The 26,195-nt window shown below is 44.3% G+C and overlaps 1 protein-coding gene across 2 annotated transcripts in view; it reads left to right on the top strand.

Moving 5' to 3' along the window:
- Nucleotides 1-1,291: 1,291 nt before the first annotated feature.
- ssbp4 (single stranded DNA binding protein 4) overlaps nt 1,292-26,195 on the top strand; it is an 89,318-nt gene continuing 64,414 nt past the window's right edge. For both annotated transcript variants that reach the window (XM_030432832.1, XM_030432833.1), the window contains exons 1-4: nt 1,292-1,493; nt 11,723-11,795; nt 16,510-16,571; nt 24,332-24,416. In XM_030432832.1, the coding sequence (XP_030288692.1) occupies nt 1,438-1,493; nt 11,723-11,795; nt 16,510-16,571; nt 24,332-24,416 (276 nt within the window). In that variant the 5' untranslated portion in view covers nt 1,292-1,437. The remainder of the gene's footprint in view (nt 1,494-11,722; nt 11,796-16,509; nt 16,572-24,331; nt 24,417-26,195) is intronic.

Below are 26,195 nucleotides of genomic sequence, written 5' to 3'. Positions count from 1 at the left end.
ACATGGGGTCAGGCTAATAGTGAAGATGTAGAGCGCCCTCTGATGGATCACAAGGCAAACTGTAGGTGGCAATTTAGTAAAATTGGAAGCAAGGCTCAGCGCTCAGCCTTGCTTCCAATCTGGCCCAGTGGCCACTCGTAGTATTGCAGCAGAAATTGTTGTAAAACTGTATAACTGTTGACAGGACATCAAGAACTGCAAACAACGTCAATTGTGACTCTCTTTCTTACTTATTTTTATCCCTGGTGGTTTAGTAATTGTAAGGCTTCCAATAAGCTGAGAAAAAATACATGACATCATCACAATGTAAAGTCTATGGGAAACTCCACCGTGCATATTCAATGATCCGCATAAATGGAAAGTAAACACGGAAGCCAGAAAAACTTTTTTGGCGTATGCGCTAGGCGAGCAATTCTCTTTGGTTTGAATGGACGCCATCGCTCCATCTGATATCTAGCTATCATATAAATCTTAGTCCTGCCAGCGAATTTTACAGACGTTTCTTTTGTAATGGTGGTCTGTTGGGAAAATGTCAGGAAAATCTTAGCTGCAATAACGCGAGTGGCCACTTTGCAAACCTGGAAGCAAGGCCTCGCTGCGCCCTCGTACACAGTTTACAATGCATTCATGGTTACAGCGCATACGTGACAGGGACTTCGGACTACTTCCTGTGACCATATTACACCAAAAGAATAGTAATTTGCTCTTATTTCACGACGTTCAATGAGTTCAGCAGTTATTATTTTGCGATTGTGACAATACAACACCCGTTTCATCGAGACAACATCACAGTGGACTGAAACACGGGGAGTAATATCGTCATGACAGTGTGTGAAAAATGAGAGCGTCGTCCTCACTGGTGGAAGTCAAAGTCCTGAGGATCGGGATGTCTTTTTTAGAGGAAATATCACATACGGAGTATATCTGGCCTCCAAAAAGGAACTGGCAATAGTAGTTAAGTGCAGAGCCCGTACCCGGCATGCCTTTCCCCATCTTCCCCCCTTCTCTCCTCATGTTTCTGAGGTCAGTAAACAAGAAGTGTGTGTTTCCCTTTAAGGAGCCCCCACCGTCTGCACAGCGGAGGGAGGAGGAGCGGGCCTGCGGAACAGCGGCTGAGGAGGGGAAAAAAAAATAAAAATCCAACAGAGGACGGTTTCAAGTCCCCCCAATAGAAACTGTGCCTGATTTGTGGCCAATGTTGGAGATGTAAAAAAAAAAAAAAAAAAAAAAAAAAAAGAAGAGAAAGAGAGGGAGGGAGAGGAGAGAGAAGGAGGGAGGGAGGGAGGGAGGAGGAGGAGAAGTAGGGGAGGGGAGGGGAGGGGAGGAGGAGGGGGGGAGGAAAAACACTAAAGGGGTAGCTATGGAGATGGAGCGTTTTCCTGGCTGCTTTCTTTGACAGGTGTTGAGTGGGGCAAAAGTCTTAAAACAGAATCCAGCATGTACGCCAAAGGTAAAGGAGCTGTCGTCCCGTCCGATAGCCAAGCGAGAGAAAAGTAAGTGGATTACGCGCCTTTGCATGTGAGAGTTTACCTGCTTTTTTATCGTGCGGGGCGAGGGGGGCAGCGGAGGGGAGTCCAACTTTCTAAACTAGGTACTGTAATTTAAAAGGAGTGTACCGGACTAAAAAGTGCGCTCCTCCGTGCGCTTTTTCTCTCCCCCACCTCCTCCTCCGCCTCCTCCCCTCTCCTCACCTCCGGCCACCTTTTAGAGGTGCGTCTCTTAAACTTTTCCTCCTTTTTTTGGTGGTTTTAAAATTTCTACCTCTTGTTTGCACTTTTTTATTTTTTTTTTTTTTAGCGATTTTTGCACGGGATGTCTTCGCGATATTGAGTGTTTGTCCGCACTCCTTCTCCTTCTCCTGCAGCCTCTCCGATCAGTCGTGTGTGTGTGTCTGTTTGTGTGTTTTGTTTTTATCCTTTTACGCGCTGCACAGTTAAAACTAGAAGAAGCGCAGTATTTCGTGCCATTTTGTTGGGTGAAGCGTGTTTTCTGGATGGTGTGTGTGTGTGATCGTCCCTGTGCGGACCGGGGGTGCTGCCTGTCCGCTCGCCTCTTGTGAACTTTACGGAGGCTGAGCTGCTGCATGGTTGCATTTATTCTGTGTTTGTCTTTATATTTTAAGAGGCAGAGAGGGATCGGCAGCTTCTTTTTTTTTCTCGGGTTATTCTCGTGCGTAAAAGCCGGGCGCAAGCTTACCAAAAAAAAAAAAAAAAAAAAAAAAAAAAAAGCCTCGAAGGGAAGGGGGGAGCGACGAAGGGGAAAAGTTTTGTCCCATTCAGCAGTCACACAGCGGTGGTGAACTTTTTTTTTAAGCATCCACTGACACGGAGCAGAGGCGCGAGCGTGAAACTGTTATTTGTGCAGAAGTAGTCTACTTTTTTAAAATGTATTTATGACACGATTAACAGATGATTGGAGGGTCGCGTCATTCTTTTTCATTGTGTCTGGAAATATTGCGAAAAAAAAGGAAAAATCTGAGTTGTGTGTGTGTGTGTTTTTTTTTTTTTTTTAACGCAGTGCAATCCCATCCTGCTTTGTGCTTAATTTAATCCACCTTGTATAAATATTTTCACATTGGAGCTCATGCTTTGGTATAAAAACATGAATCGCCAGTGTAACTTTTATTTTTTTTTAAATGCCCCTCTCAGACTGCTTCTCATGCTCTTTATGTCGATGCTGCCTGGGATATTTTCCACATTGGGGGGGGGGGGGGGGGGGTCATTCACAAAAGATTTGGACCTTTTCTTTTGCATCCACTTCAGATCAGTGCAGTCTTGTATCACCATTAGCTATTTTTAAGCAGCAAACAAGTCTGAGGGGTTAGGGGAGTGAGCGAGGGATCCCCGCTGAGATGCGATTGTAATCTAAAAACACTGTCAGGTCCTGAGAGGCTGGGATTGCTACACAGCACCTCGTACATCTGTAATAGAAACTAAATTTCTTTAGAGACTCTCTTGTATGTGTTTTTTTTTTTTTTTGATGCATTGCCGTGTCGTATTCAATTGATTAAGCTTTCTAGAGATGTGGCTTGCTTATGTGCTTAGTGTCAGCTTCCTCGAATACTACTTTGTACACTTGTGGTGCCACGAGCGTTTAATTTCACTCTGAATTCGCATCAGATTATTGGAAAATTGAGCAGCTCCTCCTGTGTGTGTTTGTGTGTGTGTGTGTGTGTGTGCGTGAATCCTAAATGAAAACAGTCCCATGTGGTTTTATGAACAGCAGGCAGAGTGACCTTTGAACCAGCATATGATGCTTTAATATTGCATATGAAGCACCAGCAGACGTTGGGGCTGCTTCTACACCTGTTTGTGTGCTCCAGCGTCATTACTCTATTTACACAAATGGATCATTTAAAAGCTGCCCCCCCTCCTCCTCCTTTTCTTTCCCTTCTCTTTTCTTTTTAGAGACAGTTTTTAGTTGCACTTGCTTGTTCAGGGAGTGTGGATTATGTTGCATGTGTTATTGGGAGTGAAATCAGTGCAGAGGCAGCGTGTGTTTCAAATGATAGTGTAGGAGGAGGATTAATAATTTAACTCATGAGAAATACAAGTCTTTTGAGGACTGGGGTTGATGAATGCTTCTGTCTTAAGGCGCCATTGTGAATAACAGAAATGCGGAATGTGTTGATTTTTTGGTGTGCTGTGGCAGAAAACTCCACGTTAAACACCCTCGTCCTCCTCGCGCGCGTGTGTGTGTGTGAGAGACGTCCCGACATAATGGACGACGCTTGCCCTCTCCCCTCACCTGTCTTGTCACCCTAACCTGCCCTGCAGGGCCAACACATGTTTCCTTGTAAATGTGGAGCTCACAACAGCTGCCTCAATGCATCACCGAATTAGCTCATATTCATATATACATATTCATATGGCTCTTTACATATTCAGACACTTAAAAAAAAAAGAAAGAAAGAGGGAGCCCCGCGTGGACTCGTGTGTGATTAAAGCAGACCGAGAGGTACGGTGTGATGGAGGATCACAGCTGCAGCTCTCGCTCAGTGGATTGATTATAAAGTCACATACTTATCTGATTAAATAAACTATAAATTAATGGTGTAATGTGTATTTATCTGAGGTTGGAATCACTTTAGGTCGGCCGTTTGATAATATTACTGTATGTCAGATCAGTAATCAGATACATTAGTGGTTATTCTCCCCACGTCCTCACAGCGATCTTCATTACTGTGACGTGTGCCTGTTTGAGCTCCTTATTCTTTTCATTCAGACACAAAAACATGTCGAAGGAAAAAGCAGAGACTGAAAGTAGAGACTTGAGCGAAAAAGTAAAAGTCTTTTCCTTGTGTGGCTGATGGCAGTCAAACAACCCAAGAGTGTGGGAAGGACAAGGAAGAAGTTGCACAGGTGAATATCTACGGATGAGTTTCTGGATTTTTAGGCGCTGCTTCCTTGTGTACTTCCTGCAGCGACCTGAGCTGCTGTGAGTGTTTTTCGGAATCGTGTCGTGCCATTGAATTCCTAAACTTTAGGATTAACGTCGCTCTGTACGTCTGAAGACTGTCAAAATAAACAGTACCAACCTTTGTAGGTTTTTTTTTTAACACCAGAGTCTCCTTTAAAGGTGCGCTATGTGGTTTTTGGAAAATCCAAACTCAGAATCATCAACATTAGGACATTAATGAGGCTATAACTGAATAAACAAGGCGTCCTCCGAGCTTAATAAGGTGGCTCCTTTAAAGAACAGCATGAAACTGTGCTGTTCTTTCAAGGACGACACAGTTTGTTCGTACAGTTGTGAAAATGGATCGCCGAAGATTTTTAAGTTAAACAGTTACTGTATGTGCTGCAATCTGTCGACTCTAGTAAGGTGTCAGATTTGGTGCAGCTGTTAGATGTACTTTGGTGTGTACAGGTGTGCAGCGGTCGGCTCTAAAACCTAAAAAAAAAAACGTGATTAGAAAAAGGAAGAAAACACTCCTCCATAGTGCCACACATCCTCCCGAATCATCCAGCTATCATCAACCTGAGCAGCGTAAAGTAGTTCCGAGGTTTGGTACACAAAACGCTCCAATTTACAGGCTCAAGTGCGCATTTAAGTGCGTTTGCGATTGTGCCCAAAGACGCGTGTGTACGGCGCGTGTTTTTATTTCCTTTTAAAGCCCTGGATTTCAAGGCTGGAATCCAGACAGTGTGTTCAGAAATACAACCTGAAGGAAAACGATCACATGTAGGTTTCACACTCCTATGGATTCCTCCACACAGCCAAGGCCTCAGCACAAAAATGGATCACAGCAGCCTGATTTCGCTGTCTTGACATCACAGGAAGCAGGCGCCAGGGAGTGTTTACCCCATACATCCTTGACAAACATTATTGTGATCAGGCCTTCGGTAAAAAAGGGAACCAAGCTAATAATGATGATAATAAAGGTAGAGGGAGAACCGGCGGCCTTGCAACCAAAGAAATTAATTACTCGCCACACTGTTTTTTGCCAGCGTTTTGTTGAATTTATTTGAACAGCAACTCCAATATTAATGTCACCTCATTATTTAGCGACTGCAACCTCTTTGAAATACGCACTGATGAATCCGGCATCTTAATTAACGGTGCCATTCACAAAAAAAATTTAATAGCTTGATCAAACATCTCATTTTTTAAAAGCACGCTCTTAGTTTCTAAAACGATCCGGCTCCATGCGTGTTCCCTAATCCTCGTGTTTGTTTACAGACATTTTTTGTGCAATTTCAAGTGTGTCTGGATTTGTTTGGGAAACCAACTGCAGCTTCAAGAACTTCAAGTTAATCAGTTTGTTTTGAACATGGGGTTCTTTACATCCCCCACTCCTCCTCTGGCTCCTCCCACCTATTTACATGCAGTTTAATAGGGATCTTCAGGTCTGAATGCATGGTTTTGATTCTACACAGATGGCTCTGCCATCTGCATTTTAGCCTTTTGAAGGAAGCATAAAGAGCTGCGCACCAACATAGGCAGAAACACTGCACTAAAAGTAAAGAAACCCTTGATTTACCCTCGGCACCCTTTGGCTGACTGTGCTTCATTCAGATATGTCAACAGTCAATTAATGCTGCCTTTCGTCAGCTGCTCTGGGTGCATCCGCACAAATTTGTTAGTTTTCTCACTTGAAATAAAGGAGACAGTATAAATATTGAGGCTACGTGCCTGAAGTTGTTAATCAGTTTGGCAACAGAGTTCACTGAAGAGAAGCGTGTCTGTCGTTTATCAGCAGAGGAAAGCATCTAAACAGAGGACAGGTACAGAAGACTCCATGTGTTTCTATAGATAAAGACTCTTTTAACACAGAAAACAAATGATTCTATCTCAAGTTTTTCATTATTGTTTGCAAACTGCGTCATATTATTGTGCTCGTTAAACTATGTCAGCCATGCCAATATAATCACTCGTCACAAATCAATATAAATCTTGCTCAGACAGTTCAACTCTGAGGTTAGATGACGTTTACAGGTGGGTCTGTCCACAGGTAACATCACAGAGTCAACGCGCAGCTGGTGGAAAGTGCGCAGAGGAACTGTGTGTGTGTGTGTGTGTGTGTGTGTGTGGATTAACCCATGGCTAAAGCTACGCGTGTTTACACGCCTATTGACACTGATTTGTTTTGACAAAGGAACTGCCATAACAAAGCCAAGCAAATATAAACAGTGTGTGCAGTGGGAATAAGCTTTAGTGAAACAGCTTCACAGTATCACAGGTGTCTCACACACACACACATCCAGCCTCTCCTTCACCTTCAACTGATACATCATTGTGTTCATCACTACAATGTCAGATCTCTGCCGCTTTTATTTATTTTTATCCCAGTTTGTGTTACATTCAGTAAGCCACAGGACATATAAATTATGAATCTGAGAGTTTTTATTATTCTCCGAAAGGCGTCGATTAGATATAAAAGCAGATGCAACTGCTGCTTAAGCCTCCTCCATCACTTCCTCCATGCATACCTTACCTCGCCCTGCCCCTGCTCCCGCTCCCACTGCTGAATTATTGAAACGAAGACATGGAAGTTAATTTGCTAACTGTCTGTGCTTTAGCTGGCTAAACTCAGCTGAGATGCTCTTGTCTCTGGAGGCGAGCGAAGGAAAAGGGAAGGCTGCATGGGGCAGCCCGGGGCTAAATGTCAGGTGTGTTTCCTGGGGACGTGGCAGTGGGAGAGATCTCCTTGATGTGTGGACATGGAGCAAAGTGCTATTCAGGCAGCGCGAGGTTAAGCTCAGAAGAGGTGGAGTAGATTTCAGTTTGTTGCTTCACGTTGGAAAATCTGCTGCAAATGATCTTGTTGCTTGAAGAGCGTGAGAAGCAGACAAACACCAGCTTTATATCACAAAGCTTGATTTCCTGTTAGCAGTCAAAGCAAAGGTCGCATGTTCCTCCTCCCACTCAGGCTGATCTCCTGTTTCTCATCACATCCTTTATTGTTAAATTTCATCTTTCAATCCGGACGGCGTCGGCCGAGGGGGGAGAGAGTAAAATGCGCGGCAGGAGAAACGCGAGATGTCGAGGCGACTGCGTGGTTGTGGTTTGTCTTGTAAGCATCTCATCTTTTATTCCTGAGTGACATGTGTAACGGCGTGCAGGGTTCGCGGGGGAAGGAATTCAGGTTTGCAGAATCCACAGAGGGAAAAGGTGAGGCCCTGACCTTCAGTTTCCCTCTGACACAGCTCTCCTGTACAGCGCACCCACCCACCCCCACATCTCCTTTATCTACATGGCCTTCCTTGGGCTCTGCTCCATCAGCTTGCAAAAAAAATACAAAAAAGTCTCCTCCTCAGCCGAGTTACACTTACTGCTTCTGACAGAGTAACAAAAGGTGTCCCCTGAAGCCTGGATTGAATGAGTGTTTTTAAATAATGCATTGCAGCCGGAGCAGGTGCCCATCGCTGGGGCATAGAGCCCCTCAGATCACACCGGGCTCTGCCATGAAAATTTCATTGCCGCAGTGCTCATGGGAATCTCTGTTCGATCCTGTACAGTGCGTGCGGCGTTGTATAGGAGCTGACGCCTGCCGCCGGGTATTTCACACTGCAAAGAGGATGTCGTTTTTTACATTTCACACCAGTGGACACTTCGCTCCACGCAAAACCTGGAAAAATTAAACACGACCTACACTGTTCAGGCTGAAGTGACAAAAACAGCGTCAGCATTACAGTGAATGACGTTAAAAAAAATTAAAAAAAAACACTCCAAAATTAAGAAAAAAGACAACGCTGATACCTCGAGTCCATTAAAAAATATACTCAGTGGTGTCATTTCCACTCACAGGTTGATACAAAAACACTTGTAAATGTGTCCTCTGGCTGTCTAGCTGCCATCATCCGGCTGAGAGAAGAGAGGACATGATGTTGATATCTTAGTTGGCTTCAGTTATTACCATGCACTCACAGCTATTAGGGTGTATGAGCAGCGGCCAGATTTTCTGTATGGGACGCCTGTTGTCTTGGTGATTGCCCCTCGAGCAAGAGGCTTTACCTACTGCTGGAGGTTTTTTTGGGGCCGCACCGCACGGATGTATTAAGGAGAACTGGATCCACGTTTGAAGATGGCACCCCCATCGGGACTCTGTGTCGTTTTGGTTATAGTGATCGCTCTGGGCGTGAACAGCCAAAACCTGTTGTTGACAGTGTAGTCTCACATCGGAAAAGTCAGGCAAATCGTCCTGCAGCTCATGGGGGCCGTTGCTGATGGAAAAACCGGTAAGACTGCGGTGTTTGCTCTGAAAAGTTGAGAGTATTTGAACTTTTATGTGCGTCTAAATTCAGCTAGATTAATGTGACACGGAGGAGCACTTTTGGCCGAGGCTCTATGTTTCACTGACAGTTAATGCTCTCCCTGAAAACACACTAAAATCAAACATCAATCATAGATAATAAAGGAATGGGCAGTGCTCTTTAAGCACCATTCAGTGGGAATCTATTAAGTAAACTAAGTGTCTTTTTTTTTTTAGATTTCGCTACACTTAGATTTCGCTACACATCATGACAAGAAACAATGTCGGCGAAATTTGTTACTTGCTACAGTGATATAAATGTACATAAATGCTGGAAGTTGTATTCACTTGTAGTATTTCCTCGGTTGAAGGAGCTTGGATTTCACTGGGCCTCCCACTTCTCGTCCATCCGAGGTGTAAATAGAAGCCTCTGAACTGAACAGACCGCGGAGCACTTTTGTTGCATACGTTTTTCAGACAACACGTAATTAACTGTGATCGACTTGTTCCTAAACACAACACCGATCAGTTTCGCTTAACAATACCAGGGCGGTCACTCAGTTTGAGATCAATATTAAACATTTACAACAAGCAGTTTGCTCCGTCTCGTGACTCATGCGTCTCACAATCCTTTCTTCTTACTTGGCCGCGACGCCTCTTCACAGAAGCGCTGACCACCGCTCCGTCACCGCACATCCGCGAATGAAAACTCTGTCCAACTGCAAATCCTTTATGTTTAGACGGCGTGTTTACACTACGTATCTGAAAATGGGTGCTGATACAGTTGTATCTGATGTAAGAGTGAGAAATGAAAGAGCTGATAGCATTGAGTATCGACATGCTAGTTGAAACTGGTTTGGACCAGCTGTAGTGGATCATTTTCTTCTTAGCTTGTTGTCTGTGATTCTGTGATATCTTTGAGAAGACAGAGATTCAGGTTGTTCAACTCCGGCCCGGCTCATTATTGATTCATTCGGTATCATTCAGCACCAGCCCAAACACCATAACTCTGTGTCTGCTCTGGCCTTGACGCATGTGATCCGCATGAAAAACAAGACACCTGCCGTACATAAAAGCCCCTCTGCTCTATTTCAGACCGGGAGACAATTGCATGCAGATGATTTCAGGCTGTGATGTCTGTCGAGGCTTCTCTGCGTTCTAGTTAAAATACTGAGGGGCTTTGAGAGATCGTCAGAGTGAAAGGTTCATGTGTAGTCCGATGACGAGCGGGCAACGTGGTGAACATCTGATATGTTCATGATGAGTTTGTTGCGGAAACGGAAGCAGACAACATTGCTGCAGTTTTGACGATGATGTTGAGTCAGCTGTTGAGAGGGAGACGGTAACGATCTGGTCTTTAGTGGAAAATAGGCCTTTGTTCAGTCTGACTGTAGATTGCTGTAGTTCTCGATCCAGGAAGTTTGCTTGTTTTCCATCTTGGTGAGGGATAGACGAGAAGATCAATACCGCTTTCATATCTGTATGTAAATACTGAAAGGTGCAGCTAGGAGATGGTTAGCTTAGCTCAGCATAAAGACCGGAATCAGGGGGAAAGGGGCTGGCCTGGCTCTGCCCGAAGAGAAAACTGCCAGCACCTCTCAGGCTCAACATTTAGCAACAACAAACTCTCTTTGTTTAATTTTTATAAAAACCAAAGAAGAAAAAAACAACACATTGTGCTTTTATGAACGATTAAATGTTGGACTATTTTTGTGCTGGGAGCAGGGATTTTTAAAAAATCCAGACTTTTACACATCACTCAAACTGAGTGCTTTCTGTGATTTTTCAAAGTTCAGATGTGTTTAATTCTTTGTCACAAAAGAGTACAAATTTGGAGGATTTGAAAATTTAAGTCAATTTAAGAAACCATTAGTATGATTAGATACAGTGTCAAGTGTTTTTAGTTCTTCACATCACTAAAATGTTGCAAGCTTGCAAATAGAGCACAGTTGCAATATTTCACCATATTTACTGTAATAGACTTCTGGTGATGATTGATCCCACTGTGGATCAACTCTCAGCCCTTTTCTACTTGTCACAGCTTCAACACCCTTATATTTGAGCCATAATTAGGTCAAATGGACCAAACCAGAGCTAAAATGTGAATGTTGAACTTTGCTCTTGTCAGGATGCATCAGTGAAGTCCAGTCTGATGCTCTTCTGCTATAAGCACTGTATAGAAGAAAGTATTCTTTGTTCTCCCCATGAACATTTTTTTTTCCAACTTACAAATAAAGCACATTTGTCACATTTCTCCTTTCAACTACAGTTTATACCATTACTTTGTGTGTTAAATAAAGGCTCTATGTTCAGCGAATTTAGAAGGAAATCCTTAATATCAAGATGTGTGTTGTTTAGCATCAAGAGTAGAGGCTTGACAAAGACTTGTGCTCATGTTGCGTTGAATAGGCTCATTTAAACTGAGAATATTGTAGTGCTTCATTTCTGTGAGTTTTTCTTGAACAGAAATTAATCACAGTCATCATTCCCCCCTTAAACTGGATGCACACTTGGGCGTCAACGTGTGTGTGTGAAACCTAAAATAAGAACACCCAACAAGAAGCGTAGTGACATCTGAGAGTCCGGCTTCAGCCACGTCTCAGGATATTTTTCGTCTCCTCTGTCCATGTTTCTCTCAGCGTCTGCGCTGTTATGTGTTCAGCCTGCGCGCCTCAACAGCAGAGTTCCTGAAACCACAGGGATATGGCCGAGTGCCACGGAGGCTCTTTAGCTCAGAGCTGCGGAGCTTTACATCACACATTTACAACCCCTCCACAGCGTATATGATCTTCGTACTGTAAAATCTTGTTTATCCGGGCTCCATCTAAAATGACACAGAGATGATTTTCTGCCAATTGTGCACATTTGTTGGACTTAAGTTTATTGGCCAGTTGGAGCGAGACAAGTGTGACACATTTAGGGATGAAGCGAGAGTGCGAGTCTGTTTGTTCATTTTGAGAGAATGTGAAAGATGTGATTCCTTAACACTGACTTCCCTCTCTTTGTCTCTCTGTCTCTGTCTTGCAGGTTAGCTTTATATGTGTACGAGTATTTGCTGCATGTCGGCGCACAGAAATCCGCACAGACCTTCCTGTCAGAGGTAAGACGTTCTTTCAGTTCCACTTCCTGTGCGTTGTGATTCCCCCTCTATTGTATGACCAGGGATGGAATTCACATTATGAGCTGTTCTGGGTTCAGGCGGCTGTTGAGCAGTCTCACTAACACACGCTCTGGACTCGAAAAACTGTCAAAATATGAATACATTGATGAGCTGAGACCTGCTGAACGACAGCAATGTTCTTTTGCCTGTTTGTTAATTTGGGACAATGTAAACATGATATCTGTTGGGGCTACTGAATATGATTACCCGCCTTTCGTTATTAGCTCTAATTTGTAATCATAAACTCTGTATAATTAGGGCAGTTTGACATATTGTGAGCATGTGTGCCGTCGCTCACTTTCAGCCATGACATTTTCGAAGCAAAGCCAGGCCGAGTTAAATCAAATGTCCCTTTTAATATCTGAGACCATTCCAAACATAACCATTCGTCCAACTCCTGCTGGACTTATTAGTCTCATATTAGGGCCCCTGAACTGTTGAAGAGGTGAGGTCTCTTATGTGGTGCATTCTCTTCCTTAATGGACATCCTTCCTGCTAATGGTCCCGCGTCCAGGCCGTCTCCTGCGCAACACCTTGCCCGGCCACTGGCTTTTTTCAGCATCCACTTAATACTCTCCCCAACACTGAGAGGGCTCTGACGGCAGGCGAAGTCAGGTCTATATAGCTCGACTTTAATTTTGAGATTCCTTTATTTGACATTTATCCAGGTGGGCTCAGTAACAGTTCAACTGTAATATATAGAGCTATTACAGAATGGAACACTTCAAACCTGTGAGTGAAACAAATACCAGAGCTGCTTTTAACAGAACTATAAAACAGTACTTGGATATTAACGACCGATGACTCAACTTGCTGGGTGATTACTGATTTGATGATGGATCTTTGAAAGCTTTTGTTGCTTGACTGTATGTAATGCATGTAACTGTGGTGTAAAACTATGATTTCTGTTTTGGACCCCAGGACGATTAGCTAACATCATGGCATTAACTAATGGGCAAACTAATAAGCTAATAAACATATATGCTGTTGAACCAAAGTAAACCTCACACATGTGTGCTGCACACCCAGAAGTGAGCAGCGTAGTTTCAACAAGCAGTCCAACTGATCACTTGTAACAGTGCCAGCAGTCTCCCAACTGAGAGAGTTGAGAAGGTAAAATTAGATTTTCTACCAATTTCTTACCACACTGATTCCACAAAAGTTAACACACTGTGTAAAACGTGAATGAAAAAGAAAGCAACATTTTGCAAAAGATTTCAGTTGGACACAGTACAAATACAAGATATTTAATGTTCAAAATGATCAACTTTGTTGTTGTTTGTGGGAATTGCTATTTTTCATTGGATTTTCTGTCAGTACACACTGATTCGATGTCTGCAACAGACAAAGTGAGATGAACCAAAGTGTGCCAACTCTTTTGGAGTTGGGTTGTAAAAAACATTGTCATGCAAAAGATTAAAGGAATAGTTTGACATCTTGTAAAAAAATTGTTCGCTTTCTTGCCTAAAGTCAGATGAGTCCGATCTTATAAAGCTTAAGCTAGGAGCTAGCTAAATTTTCTCATCTAACTCTAGGCAAGAAGGCAAATAAGAACGTTTCCCTAAAATGTAAAACTCAATGGGCTGCACCTACAGTAGTGCGATACAGCTACTATGTGGTTTGACTGTTTTCAACTACATCCGCCTATTTCACTTGTGCCTGTACTCTAAAACAAGCTGTTAAAGTACTGCCACCATCAACGTCAGATGATAGTACCCTCATTTCAATAAAAAGGTTATAAAGGTTTAGAAGAGAAGTGAAATTAAAAGAAAAAGTAGAGAATCAAACCTAAAATCAGCCTTTCTGAACTGTGGATGTATCAATCAAATGCATTTAGACGAAGATTTGCTGTTGCGTATAGCGAGCGGGCGGGCAGGGGCCGCTGGAGGCCGTCCCAGCTGCCAACAAACACGAGTGGACATCTAAAATATGATGTAAAGATGGGGAAGCAGCACAGAGAGATTAAGTGGTCGGGCCGCAGTGAGCCTCGCTCATTCCAGAGCCCTTGTGGGTGAATCTTCTCCCAGAGATTGAGTGTTATTGGTGAGCTGCTGGAAAAGGGGTGAAGTTCTGGGTCGCAGGCAACCGGAGGCAGACACACACAGACCCACACACACTTACACGGCCTCAAACAGGAATTAAAACAACATCTACGCAGACAGGGATTAAAACAACACACGCGCAGACACACACAAACAATCCATGTCCACAAGGCACGCACGCTAAGACTGCTAAGTCAATTTGACGCCAGTTGTCTCAAATGTTGTGCCTCCAAAAGTGTATTGCTTAATGAGTTTGTTTATTTCAGCCGTAGCGCCGCTCGCGTTGAGTTGTCTTATATGGTCAGAGTCAGTGTGTTTGGATTAGATTAACAGTAATGGGTGCATATCTGAGCAAACACTGCAGATTGACCTTCGACCTTTTCCCCCTTCACGCAGGTCTAGCAGGAGGCTTTGAGTGTTGATTCTCACGAGTGTGTGAAGAAAAACATGATTTATTATCTGGATCGTTCAGTGTTCGGTCACCATGTTAGCACAGATTCAGAGTTCTCAAGATCGTTCTTCAGGCACACAAAAAAACCTGATCACCCTCCACGGCCTTTGATTTCTCCTTCTTATCTGTGTCCTCACTGTTTAGAGAGTCACCTTTTTCTCCACTTATTTCTCATGATTATGAGAAGAAAACAAGCCAGAGAAGGAAAAATATTTTCACCATTTTGACAACGCGTGCAGACGTGCTGCAGATCGTTCACAACACGACAAAACAAAAGTGTGAAAGTTGATTCTTGACTTTGTAAACTGTAATAAAAAAACACCTCAAAAGGCTGTTCTGGAGAGTAAGCGAGCAAGTGGACAGTTATTTTCATTTTTGATTTATCTGCCAGTTCATATTTATTTATCTAATAATTATTTTGTCTGTATCAGAAAATAATATGAAAAAAAGTCAATTATAATTTCCCATAACTCAAGGCGATGTGTTGATATAGTTTGTTTATTTCATTTTTTAAAATCTGATCCTCTTAAATCCAAAGAGATATTCGACAAATTTCAGACTTCAGGGTGTCAAATAAAAGCTTCTGTCATTGTTTTAGCTCCCTTCCTGTCCGTTGTGTTGTCAGCAGTGCCCTCCCTTGTCTCTACGTCACCACATGAACGCAGAGCGGGAGTCACCAGCAAACTGGAGGGTCTGGCTCTCTGTGGTGTTCACGAGCGGACAGGACCGGCCCTTTATGGAGTTCACGGTCCTGATTGGATAAAGTGGACAGGGATAACAGAAAATGTATTTTAACAATACATTTATTTATTTGACTAAAACCCAAATAGATGCACTTTAGTGGAATAACTTACAAAGACATATTCAGAATCTTTATGCGAAAAATGACTAAAAACAACAGATTAAGTTTCAAAGTACCGTTAACGTCAGAGTACAGTTGGTATCTTCAGTGACCTCTGAATCATGCAGAACCATATCGTCATTTTGCAACACATTTGACGAGTTATCGGCTTCGGGATGTCATGATAAATGTATCCCGTAACCTTCAGCTGGGCTGTAACATTTCTCGGGTTGCGTATGATTTCCTGCGTGTCTCTATTCGTCGCTATGTTCTGTATTCACGGTGTGTTTTCTCGTGTCGCTGAAACATTGAAAATGTTTTTCTTGCAACACCCATGTACCTTACACTCTCTTAACACACACACACACACACTCAAAAAACCACACAGAAATATTTCAGCAGATAAGGGACTTCTATCCTCACAGGTAGACTGAAGGAACACACACACACACACACACACACACCTGCTCAGTGCCATCTAATGAGAGCGCTATCACCTGCACTCTCCTGCCTCAATTAGCCTCTGTTCCTCTTCAGTGAGGAGCGCGCACACACACACATACAAACACACACATTTATAGTATATACACACTACGCCTCTGTCCCCGAGAGGACTTTGCCACTCTCTGCTCTCCTGCACAGCGCAGCACTCAGCTCTTTAGCAGCATTAAATCAACAGGCCCAACCCACATACGGCACATCACATCACTGTAAACTGCACAGGGGAAATCTATAGAATAGACACTTCAAGAGAAATCTGGATCTATTTTTAATATTTATGTGTAGATGTAGACAAAACTCTTCAGCTCGTCATGCTGCCCTCGCAGACTCTGGTGAATCAGGTCTGTTTGCGGCAGATGTGTGTGTTTGCGTGTGCAGAGTCATGTCAGCAGGAGTGCATGAAGTGTGTGTGTGTGTGTGTGTGTGTGTGTGTGTGTGTGTGTGTGTGTGTGTGTGTGTGTGCGTGTGTGTGTGTGTGTGTGTGTGTGAAGCAGGCAGCAGGTCCGTTATCGCTCACTCGATCTTATCTCAGTGTCCAGATACAGGCAGGAGCTCTGTCGGTCTGTGAGGGCAGTGGAGAGGGCCGCCGCCTCAAGACAGTCACAGTTTCTTATCCACAGACGCGCTCGCTGCACTGCACTCCACTGCGCTGCCAGTTGGCCTATTTTTTCTGCCTGACAGTCGCTTTGTCTGTCCAGAGTTGGAAGGACAGTTGAGCGAAATGATTACATTATGCATAAAACATGCTGCAGTGTCTAATTCTTCATCTCCCTCTCCTCTGTCTTCTCCCTCCGTTCCCACTTTCCTCTTCCTTCTCAGATCCGATGGGAGAAGAACATCACACTTGGGGAACCTCCAGGATTTTTACACTCATGGTGGTGGTATGTATACGTCGCTCCACTCGCTCTTTTTTTCTTGACCGCACACACACACACACACGATCACACACATGTTATTTCAACAGCTCACATTCATACAGTAGAAGTACTCTTGATGGTCTGAAAGAATGTGCAGGGGTGGAGAGGGACAGTAATTGCAGGGAATGCTAAGTGCATCATCTCACACATGTTTAAGTGCTGTACTTCTGGCAGCCCTCTGATTGACAAGTGAGCTAACTTGCCTTGCTCTGTTATTTGAACTGAGCTCTTCTTTTCCTTTTATTCCTCACATCGAAGCGTGCATCTTCCAATCAGAGTCAGAATCGGGTCTTGTTAGGGTCTGACAATAAAGTTTTGCAACAACAGTTTTCCAAGATGTTTTGGAGGGTGTAAATGGGTAAAAATGCAACTTCAAATATGAGGGAAAGAAATGTGAAAATAAGGTGTTTCCTGCTTGTTATGAGTAGAAAAAGGTACGTGAAGATTGTCTTAAACCAAGCGTCCCATATCTCACTGAGATGCTACTGAAACGCTGTCACATTTTGCCACAAATTCAGTGAGTTACACTGTGGATTTCGAGTCGAGCACCCATTTTAAAGCACGTATCTGTTGAGATTTTGTCAATTCGGTACCATTAAAAGTATGCCAAATCAGCCATTAGCAGTTCTTGTTTGTGGTGTACCCATGAATGTACAGACAACCTGTCACTGGATTATGTTGATACTGAAGGAGAAGTTAAGAAACTGATCATTTCTCTGGCAACTTCTGGAGTCATCAGCGCTGCCTTTTTTTCTATAGTTACTAACCAGATTTAAGGATGTTAACTTGCAAAGAACATCAGATATAATGACAGTCTCAGAAAGTGTAGATTACACTGAATCTATGTAGTATAGTAGTAAGTATGTGTATCTTGAGGGTGTCTTAACGTTTGTCTGAGTTTTGGAGCAATTTGCGGCAGTAGAGCGTTTGCGTAACCTGATTGACTTCATGAGCTTGAGTCACAGCTTCTGCTCCTGCAGCTGCGAACCGTGTTGGTGCCAGATCAACAAGTCAGCTAACTTTCTGTTGTTGTAATATTGGCATGCTCCCGTCCCTTTGCGCTTCCACTTCTGTCCTGTCACGCCTGCCCCGACTCTAAACCTCCACTCCATCATCAAGATTTGAAGATTTTTTTTTTATCCCAATGCTCCATTTAACAGAACAAGGCCCTGACGTGGGTCGCTCCTCTTTAAACAAATCTGTCAGATCTCCTAATGCTAGATAAATAGAGGACAGTGTTTTCTATCTGGCCTGAAGAACAGGGTCAGTGGGCTTAGCGCCTGACATGTGCACTGCTAGCTCAGTGTTTGAATTAGAGGGAAAAGGGAACACCCCGAACGCAGCATTTCCCACCTTCCAGTTGAGAGCCCAAGAGCTCGAAAAATCCAACTTCAATGCAAAGAGAGAAGCAGACAGGCAGTCAGGGGGAAGCCATGCAGCTGGAGAGGATGCAGACAAAGAATCAAGCAGGCAAACAGGCCGGGAGGTTGAGAGGCTGAATCCTCAGCAAGGCAGCACGAGAGGCAAAGAGAGCCAGGATAAGAGCTTTGACAGGGCCCGCTTTGTTTGTCATTCATGCTATCCTGCTCATCCCCAAAGCCCCCTGGCCGGCCCTGTGTAATAAACCCGGACATGCGGCTTGATTCATTCATCCTCTCTGGCCCCAGTGTGTGTTGTAATTGTGCGGCCTGTTGGCACGGTTCATAATGGTCCTTAAAGAGCCTGGCTTCTCTCAACCTGACAGCTCTCAATTGGACAGCTACCAGTAATACTGACAGAATGACATACACAAACATACAGCGCGGCTTAAGTTTGCTCTCTCCTCTGCCCGAACCAATAAGGGAGGGCTCAGGGAGACTGGCCCAGTGTGTGTGTGTGTGTGTGTGTGTGTGTGTGTGTGTGTGTGTGAGAGAGAGAGAGAGAGAGAGAGAGAGTGGGAATAGAAAGGGAAACTGAGCGCTCGTAGTTTGTGTTCTGACTGTATTGATATATTTCAGCACAGTGTGGGAGATGACCTAGCGTGAGTGTGTGTGTGCGTGTGTGTGTGTGTGCCAGAGAGCAGTTGGAGAGTCGGCTGATGATTAGCCAGGCTGAGCAGGGCAGGGCTCCAGTGTAGTATGACCTAGCTGAGGGGCGTCTGTCTGGGCCACGCAGCACGTGGACATTCACTCGCTGGGGGTGGGGTCCGGGGGTCGGCTGCCGGTGGGGGGAGGGGGGAGTCCCCTGTCCACCTCCACCCAGCAAACTCCCCCGCCGCCAACCTCCAGCCTCCCCCAAAACAAAAGCTCCAGATGGTAGGAAAGCCACCAACCTCCCTCATCCCTCACCCTTCGCTCCCCCTCCCTCAACCTTTGTCTGGAGGCCTGTCCCTTTGTTTGCGGAAGAGAGACCCCCGAATGGATTAACTCTTTGCATTCCAGCCTCTTTTGTGTTAAACAGCCAAATCTAAGACCCCGACCCCGCCGCCACCCCAGCCCCACCCCCGTTGTCCCCTCCTCGGCACCTTCCTGGGGTTTTCTTCCCTCCTGTCTCTGCTCCTGGTTCCAGTAGGACGACGTTGGTGGGAGGGGGGGGAGGCTGGCAGTGGGGGTCACTCATCCACATCTGTTGTTATGGGTGGAAGGATAAAGAAAGGGCTCAGCGAGGGCTGCAGGTGTTGATTGTGTCATTAGCTCCTTCTCTATTGGCTGCTGCTAGTTGTCTCCTCCTTATCCCAAAATCGATGGCTTTAACCAGTTTTCACTGGATGGCCACTAAATCCTCAATACACACTCCCTACACACACACACACACACACACACACACACACACACCATACCCCCAACACAAAACATACACACACATGAAAACCTCAGCACAACAACCGTATGTAGCGGGGTGATCTGTGTGGTAGCCTCTTAAGCGACATTCGTGTTTTGTGAGGACGGAGAAAACAGTCTCTCTGCTCCTCAACGTCTCGACTTTTCTCTGTAAACACAGAGACAACTTTCTCCACCACATTCTCTTTTTCCTCCCATCGCATGTTTCAGATCGTCGGCCTCGTGGTTGCGGCTCCATCGCTGGCAGTAACATCTAAATAAAATCCAATATTAGCACTAATACAGTCAATTCTGCTAATTTAAAAGCAGCCAAACACTGTTTGCATCTGGCTTCACTTGCTTACAAACTGCTGCAAGTGTGTAACCAAACAAAAAGGGCTAATTAAAGTGAATTAGCTCGTAGCAGTAGGTGATTTGAGTGGAGATGAGGGGAGAATGCCACCCGCCTTGTTAACCTGCCATCCCCCTTGGTAGTAGAGAGAGTGTAGGGGCAGAGCGGTTGTTTAGTTGAATTTGTTCTAGTCTACCTGATTCATCGGTTCTTTATTTGACTGAGGTTTGTACAAGGTAGAATCTATAGCCCTGACCAAAACTCTGAAACCAAAAGAATGAAAAGAGTTCTGTAGTCACAGGAAAGTGAAACAAACCAGTCCATCCTGCTTGTAAACAAACATATATCACCTGCTGGCTGCTGATGTGATGAAGATGTGGCTGAATGGATCAACGGTCTCACTGGGAAGTGATGCAGCATGTTCAAGTCTCATCCAAACCCAGCAGAAATATGTCCACGCAGATATCAGATCAGGTCGTGAGGCCTGAAGAGACAGTACAGGGCTTGCCCTCAGAAAATCAAGATGTCTGCTCCATACAGCAGCAACGCCAGCAGCAGGGTCACGACAAAGAGTAGCAGGAATCGGATTTAACTCATACCGTGACGATACTTAAGGAGAGTAGACCAACAGGATGATAGTGGGGGTCTGTGCGACTTTTTGGCAATACTTTGGATTTAAAACCCAATAATAACATGGATGATGAGGTTAATGAGGAATAAGGGGTTGGTAACCCCACTGAGAGGTAAATTGGACCTTTAATTTATCACTTTTTAACACTACTATGTAGGAATATCGTGCAGCTGTACGTGTGAATATCCATCAGCGCTCACACAACTTAATCTTTTTGCTGGTTCCTCAGTCAGGCCGTCGCTCCTCGTGCGATGACAGTCGCTGTAATTATTAGCCACAGTCCAAAGGGAGTGTTCCTGATTTACATGGCGCTGTGATGTTGTTTCCTCCTGCTCGCTGAATGCATTGCTGCTGCCAGGAGAATAGCTGGTACTTGAGTCAAGGTAATAAAGACAACTGGAAGGCTTGTGTTTCCCCGCCTCCACTCTTTGATTGCAGCATTTTGTCCCATTAGGAAGAGCCTGTTCTGATAAGAGGAGGAGACGGCACGGTCGGCTCTCTCTAACTTTGTTTCGTTGGACTCTCTTTCTTTCACCCGTGCTCTGTCTGCCTCCTTATCACCATCTGTCTCCATCTCTGTCTTCATTTCTATGGATATTTCTCTCTCTCTCACTGACTCACTGACTGGCTGACTGGCTAAAGACGCACACAGGATTATCATGTAGACCTGCCACCACCACCAGCCTTGTGTGTCTGTCTTGCTGTGTCTTTGTTTACTCTCCTTATTATAATGGAAAAGCACATTGTAACCATCGGCTTTGTCAGACCACAGTTAATTGCAAATAATTATCGTGATGGCATTTAATTTTAGTAATTGTCTTCTTCTGGACGGCTGGACGCTAATCCCTTCCTCCTCTGTTCTGGATACAAAGTGTGTGTTTGCGTGAGTGTTTGTGTGCCGACAGTGCCAGCTCATATTTTTACAGTCTTGCATCTCATTTGAATTTATTGAAAAGAAAAAAAAGAAAAAAAAAAAAAGAAAGGAGTTTGCATGACCCCGAGCTGCAATTTGAATCTTCTCCTGTGACTCTTCAAAGTAAGAGTGGTTAAAGTTCCCTTCCATACGGAGTTGTGTTGCGGCTCTACTACCCATAATACCATAAAGAGCTTCCCATGATGAGATGATTAGATTGAAATGATTAGATAATTGGATAGAAAATGTACTATTACAGAGTGCAAGATTTCTTGCAGATTGCTGGTGCTAATTAACTGTGAATGTTGACTTCCCAGATAATTTCTAAAGATTAGTGTCTCTGAAAAGGAAGCGACAACAACTATGACATGGGCTTTCCCTTTTAAATGTGGGTGGGATTGTCAAATCAGAGCTAACAATGGTACCATCCAGACTGTGCCTGGCCTCAGTCCCAGTGATACATGAGATGCTATAGTAGATGGAAGGGAATTTTTTTCTCCTCTTGATTGCACCCTGACCGGTCTCTTCACAAAACCCACCTTCCATTAGCACAATGTTAGAGTCATTTTTCTTGCTAATCTAACACATTTTCACACCTTTCAGCTCCTTTTCATCCCGTTCCAACTCATGTATCCTCGTGTCAACCACCTAAAATAATATCAGAATAATGAAAGTCTCGGTTTCTGCGTTTAGTCTCGTCCACCACCGATCCCGCGTCAGATTATGCAGAGGCAGAATGAGATTTCCCTGCGCGGCCCAGACAGATGCAGGTCAGCTGCTCAAATCGCAATATATTTCAGACTTCGCAGGCCGTGAGATGTTAGATCACCTTTCCCCCTACTCCCCTGCCCGTACCTGGTTGTTTCTTCGTGGTAACAAACTGTAACCCGCGTCCCGTTTCATTTCCCTGAGAGCTGATTGGATTTGCGATGGTCGCGCCTTTTTCACCGCGGCCCGTGTCTGACGGAGCAGCAATCTCCTTAACACCAAACCGATAGATATCATAATGTACGCCGGCTTTATTGTCGAGTGACAGAAGGGCAGCACGACACACACACACACCATATGTGTTCACCACTGTCTCTGCACAGGCCCTCTCTGTTCCTTCAGCGCCCTCCTTGTCTGGAGGGGACCCCAGTGCTCGCTGGGCGCCTCGGGGCAGTCACTCTGTCTTTTAATCTTTAAATACTACTCACATTTCTGCTGCTGTTCTCATGCTTTGATGCTCGGGTTGGAATAGGGTTCTTTGTTTGTCGTTCTTTTTATTTTTTTGGACACCTTATGTTGCACTCACTGAAAAGAACATAAGTGAAGGTGCAGATCATTGATCAACGCTGTTTTAGAATACCCGTGCACAGGAGCTAATAACACTAAACCGTGAAAATCAAACATCTTGTTCAATGGAAGATGACAACATGTGACAGGGTGCGATTCTCTGACGGTTATGGCCGATCAGCTAATATTTCCTGCTCCATTTCACAGTCTGTCATATCAAGTGTCACAGCTGCTTCCAACATCAGCACAAAGAATGCATCTAACAGTTTATTTGCACCCTTAAACGACAGCAAGAATTTCTGCTCATGACTTCAGCCGTTTCTGTCTCTTTTTTTTAATACGCTGTCCATGAAATCAATATCTTGAAGAAGGAGCAGTCCATAATGTGGACCGGCTTAGCAGGTACTTAATTTCAGTGCAGTAATTAAGGGTCCATTTGGAGTGGGACCTGGTGGCCCCTGCTGCCCTGCAGCACTGGGATTGGTCTAATTAACTAATATGAGTATGGTGGATTGGGCAGTAAGTAACATAATCTCAGCTGATTGGTCAATAACGTGCAGGTCGCCAGGGCAGGCTAAGAGGAACATTTGGCGACCCGTCCTCCTTGGATAAAAGCTCTCTGGAGCTGGGCTGCAGGCTTCAGGCTGGACTGTGTGGTGGCCACAGTGGCAGCTGCAGTGTAGACAGTTCCTGTTTTCACATGGCCATTAATAGGGCTTGATATCGAACCTCAGTACTTCTGTAGTGCTGACTGAAATGTGTCCATAGTGTTGAGTATTAGAACGGTATGAAATGTCTCGGTGATGAATCAATGAGTCAGTCAACAGCACTTAATTTTTGTGTTGCTGTACATCCGAAGCAAAGAAGCAAAAACAACTCTTTTGCTTCAGCTTCTCAAATGTCAATATATGTTGTTTTTATAAGTCCTCTATGATGTGAACCAGATACAGTTTTTGACAGCTGGTTAAACAAAACAACAAATTGAAATATGTAAACTTGAGCTTTGGGAAATGATTTCCTACCAAACAATCACAAAAATAAGATTTTTTTCCTAATGATTAAAATGGTAGCTCTATTGTCAGGTAGTGAATGTGAAATCAAACACTGCAGACCTTGTTTATCTGTTCTTTGTTCAGATATTTCCTGCTTTATATCGTAAGTCTGCCATCCAGTAAAAAGGAACAGATTCCTGCACATCGCTCTAACATTCAAGACATTTATAAAGAAGTATGTCAAACTTGTGCTTTGCTCTCACTAGTCTTACCTCTAAACTATTGTATTCCTGCAAAGTTTGTGTGTGGTTGCTTATGTTAAAGGTCCACCATGTAGGATTTGTTGGCATCTGGTAATGTGGCTGCAGTTTGCTGCCAGCAAAAAACTTCTCGTGTCGAGCTGCCCTGTGGTGGCCTCCATGGGCATCACAGTTGTTATTAACGTTGAGACCTTTCTCCTTTTAAAGTTATTAGTACGATACGATACCATACGATACCATACGATATGATACCTTAAAATACGATAAACTAGCTAAGCCCCAGCTCAAACTGCCCTTCTTTTTGACTGACAAGACTTGCTTTACCTCCATCCGTCCACTTTAAACACTTTTACTCAGAACATTGTACACAAACTAGTCTCCATTAGGAAAGTGTCATCATATCTGCATTAGAAAAAAAAAACACATGAACCAGCAACACACTGTGTCTTTGGCTCTCACAGCTGAAGTGTCTAACTGCTGTCGCTCTCTTGTCCTGTGCACAGTGTATTCTGGGATCTGTACTGCGCTGCCCCGGACCGGAGGGAGACATGTGAACATTCCAGCGAGGCCAAGGCTTTCCATGACTATGTGAGTGAACTTAACCAACCCTGCACACAAATACACACACACACTCACACTTACACATGCTGGTGAGCACATACAAGCACACGCAGAGTGTGTATGAGAGAGAGAAGGGGCTGTTCTATCTGTGATAATGCTGCTGGTTCTTGTTTTGACATGTCTGGTCTGCCTGCTGCAGCCTCTCTACTGGATGGGACAGAGCCAGACGTCTGAAATAGCAAGCTTTTAAAAATGCAGCACCTATGAACACCGCTTGTATATTTTATGGGAAAGCCCTAAGACTTCCATCTTTGAATTTTTAAGGTCTGATGGTGGAGTCTCGATGCCATCCTGCCATGTTTCACATGATCAGCCTTGATCAGATATCAGTTTTCTGACCGTGTAGCTCATCTGCTGGAAGCACTTCCTCAAAACGTCGACCCCTGACCCCGCAGGTCTGAGCGAAACTGTCGGCTGGGGGTGAAAGGTGGCAGCACTGCCTGGCTATTTATTGGTCCACTCACGGCTTCAGTAAAGGTCAGGGAGCATAAAGCAGCTGGCTGCTCACACAAGCACATCAACACACACATTCACACACAATACACAGGACACATTTAGAGCTAGTTGTGGCTGCAGGGGACGGCGGGGTGATGAAGGGTCAGGGTCCAGGCCCCCTTGACCCTCTCATCTTCTTAAGAGTCCGAGCAGTCGATCAGTAACCTATCGAACACACACAAAAACACACACATTGTGTCGAGGAGCTAGAGAGTCTTTGTCTCTGCGGCTCTCATCATCGCGGATGACCATTTTGAGGTCACTCACTTCCTGTCAGTTGGGGCTTTAAAATGGATTTCTCTACTTTACCTCAAATGTCTTCCTTTCAGGCTCATCCGCGCTCTATTAAACATTTGCTCTGTGTTGCCTGAGACGTATTTGACTAAGGATTACACGGCTGTTAGGATGTTGACTGGACGGACTGCCTCAACTAGTAGATTATCGTCCCACCTGGGCAGGAGTGAAACCTGAAATGGATTAGAGATGCTATTCTTACCATACGCTGCTCATTCAGGCTGTTTTAGCCCACAGCCGGTCACCCATTCAGCTGAACTCTCTTATGAGGTTTGACAGCAAAAGTGTAAGCACTTGTCAGCCGAACAGATTACATTTGTTGTGCATGTTGTAAGTGTGTGTGTGTGTGTATCTACAGCAGTCTGTCTGTGTGTGCATGTGCACGTGTTGGACCACCATAAGATTAATTACATGGTTAATTAAACCTAGTAGTTAATTAAATCTGACAACTGTGTCTAATTAATCTAAATGCAATATAATTTCCTACACCTTTCTCCAGAGGTAGGCCAGCTGGATACCTGCATGTCAGCTCTTTAACGGCTCCGCTTTGACAGGCCTGGTCAATATATGGCTGAAATTCAGGGTTCAGATTCATGCCAACAGGGAAAAAAAAAAAAAAAAGACATTTTAAAAGTCCATGTGATCCAGTTTTTTTCGGCCACAGGAAGCAGTCAGGTGAGCGGCAGGATCAGTAATGAAGCTGTATGTTTGATTTTAGAGGGAATGAATCAAATGAAGACTTAAACTGAGAAACCTGACAAAGAAGGAAGGGTCATTATGCTATCCAGCTGTGTTAAAGTCTATGGGAGCTGAGATGTGCTGGGTTTTAGTGTGTTTCTTCATAGACTTCAATAAGGCTCTCACCACAGTCTGGCACCAAAGCAAGATTCAGCGACGTAACGTCCCGTTCTTCCTTTTAGGTTCCTCGACACAAACTGGGACAATGTGAGGTTTTGT

The sequence above is a fragment of the Sparus aurata genome, chromosome 11, assembly GCF_900880675.1.
Source record: "Sparus aurata chromosome 11, fSpaAur1.1, whole genome shotgun sequence".
NCBI classification, from domain to species: domain Eukaryota; kingdom Metazoa; phylum Chordata; class Actinopteri; order Spariformes; family Sparidae; genus Sparus; species Sparus aurata.
Note: the sequence above shows the minus strand (reverse complement) of the source record. Positions and strands in the feature narration are given on the sequence as shown.